General features: G+C 36.9%; 1 protein-coding gene across 3 annotated transcripts in view; it reads right to left on the reverse strand.

The window, feature by feature from the left end:
- The window catches only part of LOC107661518 (syntaxin-binding protein 1), a 42,406-nt gene that overhangs the window by 14,540 nt on the left and 25,156 nt on the right, over nt 1-2,710 (reverse strand). For all 3 annotated transcript variants that reach the window (XM_016451151.1, XM_016451142.1, XM_016451158.1), the window contains 2 exons: nt 1,944-2,028; nt 1,472-1,602 (listed from right to left, as the gene is read on the reverse strand). In XM_016451151.1, coding sequence (XP_016306637.1) covers nt 1,472-1,602; nt 1,944-2,028 — 216 coding nt within the window. The remainder of the gene's footprint in view (nt 1-1,471; nt 1,603-1,943; nt 2,029-2,710) is intronic.

Below are 2,710 nucleotides of genomic sequence, written 5' to 3' on the forward strand. Positions count from 1 at the left end.
GGTTGGAAGATCCAAACATGGCCCATTATAAGATTTCTTCTAAAAAGTCTAAAGTCTTCTAAAGTCAGTCATTTTTTGTTTTTTTTTATCTGTTGGTATTTGATAGAATCAAAGATGCCATGTATCTAAACAAGATGTCCAGGACCTCCAGCAGAAATATAGGCCCACAACATAAAAAATACAGCAGTATATTTCATTGTACACATGGGGTACTTTTTATCTCTGTGTTCACCAAACCCATCTTGAGTGTTTGCTGGTAAAAAGCTCATTTTTTAGTTTCCACTGACCATAGAAGCCAGTCCCATTTGAAGTTGCAGTGGTGTCTGACAACAGAATATGCTGGGGATTGTTTTTGAATGAGCATTTTCTTTTCTTGAAACCCTCCCAAACAACATGTGGTGTAGGTGCTGTTTAATTTTTTTTTTTTGTTTAAGGTTTTCTGACCCTGAGACTCAACTATTTTCTGCAATTCTCCAGCTGTGGTCCTTGGAGAGTCTTTAGCCACTCAAACTCTCCAGGACCTCCAGCAGAAATATAGGCCCACAACATTAAAAATACAGCAGTATATTTCATTGTACACATGGGGTACTTTTTATCCCTGTGTGCACCAAACCCATCTTGAGTGTTTGTTGCTAAAAAGCTAATTTTTTAGTTACATCTGACCATAGAAGCCAGTCCCATTTGAAGTTCCAGTCGTGTCTGACAACAGAATATGCTGGGGATTGTTTTTGAATGAGCATTTTCTTTTCTTGAAACCCTCCCAAACAACATGTGGTGTAGGTGCTGTTTGTTTTTTTTGTTTTTTTAAGGTTTTCTGACCCTTAGACTCAACTATTTTCTGCAATTCTCCAGCTGTGGTCCTTGGAGAGTCTTTAGCCACTCAAACTCTCCTCCTTCTTTGGTTTTTCTCATTGTGATGGATGATTAAGGGAATTAGGCCTTTGTTTTCCCTCCTATTTATATTCCTGTGAAACAGGAAGCCATGGCTGGATAATTTCATTTTCATAGTCACCCTGGTATGCTCAAAATTGTAAATATGAATGGGAATATACTTCACAGATATTTTACTCATAAAAATTTCTAGGGGTGCCAATAATTGTGTCCAACGTGTATTTGAAAAAAAACATTTCATAATGAGATTTTCCCCCATTTTCAATTGTTTTAGTTCAATGAAAGGTTAGATTTTTGTGAATTTTTTAAATAAAAGATCAAAATGCAATAATTCTGACCACGACTGTATATAATATTTATTTATATACATTTGAAATATTTTACATATATGTATTATAATTATTATTTTATATTGTATTATGAAATATTTTACATATTACAGTATATGTATTATTATTATTTTCTTTTTTTTTTATATTATATTATATTTATATTATATAATATCATATATTAATATAAACATTTAATCCAGTAAATATTATTTTAAAAATAAGTTTAAATATTGATTTATTTCACTCACTTGTAGACATCATTCTCGATGGGCAGCAGGTCATAGGCCATAGCCTGGAAGGTGAGCTCATGCAAGACAGGAGAGACAGGGTCGAAACCTCGGTCCAGAATAATGAGCTGAGAGCGAGCCTTGTCTGGACCCTGCAGAGAGATAAAAAATAAAACATCTAAAAATCTACTATTGCTCCATGATTAGCACAAGCCATTTTATGATTAACATGAATCCAATGCAATGATTTGTCCACAATAAGGACAAACCAGGACAGTGAAGATTGAATATTGGTTTCATGCTTGATTTCTTTGACAGCCCTGATATTCTGAAGTCATAATTCTGTTTTATGGGTTTAACAAAATCAAAAATCCAAGAACCCGCTGAAAGCTGCTTATGTTCCCCCTGCTCATGTACCCCTTGTTCTAGCATATTCATATGTACATGTATTAACTCTCTCCCTGCAGTGCAGTAACTGAGATGTGCCGCTCACCTCCCCCATTGTGGGATCATCTGCCTTGTAGGCGTCCAGTTTGTCCTGAAGCAACTGAGCCAGAGTGGCGTTATCTTTATACTCCCTGTAAATAGAAAATCAGAGTATTAGAGCAGAGAGACAGAACGTGAGACAGCTCTGTTGATCCTGACGAGCAGCCACTTCCTGCAATCTGATCCAGAGATGACTGGGCATCCGTCTTCTACACTAGTTCCTGCTGTAGGTGAGTGTACAATGGATAGATATGATTGCATAATGTGAAACGGCACCGTCAGGAACAGATCAGTTATAAAGAGGATGATTAAAGGGGTCATATGATGCTGCTAAAAAGAACATTATTTGGTGTAATGAAATGTTTATGTGGTTTAAGGTTCAAAAAACATTATTTTCCACATACTGTACATTATTGTTTCTCCTCTATGCCCCGCCTTTCTGAAACTCGTCGATTTTTACAAAGCTCATCGTTCTAAAAAGCGAGGTGTGCTCTGATTGGCCAGCTATCCAGTGCGTGATTGGCCGAATACCTCAAGCGTGTGACGGAAATGTTACGCCCCTTAACATACTGTGACGCCCTGTCCGGTGGGAGCGACGAGACAAAAACATTAAAACCCATTATAAACAAGGCATTTCTTGCATCCATTGGGGACATAATTATGGATTATAATGACTTATACGTTGCATCGTGCTGCGTAAACATAAAACCATGTCTGCATTTGTGATCGAAGAAATGACAAACAACAAGTGCTACTCTACACTGCTCAAAACTC

The sequence above is a fragment of the Sinocyclocheilus anshuiensis genome, unplaced genomic scaffold (genome assembly GCF_001515605.1).
Source record: "Sinocyclocheilus anshuiensis isolate Anshui unplaced genomic scaffold, SAMN03320099.WGS_v1.1 scaffold457, whole genome shotgun sequence".
Lineage (NCBI taxonomy): Eukaryota > Metazoa > Chordata > Actinopteri > Cypriniformes > Cyprinidae > Sinocyclocheilus > Sinocyclocheilus anshuiensis.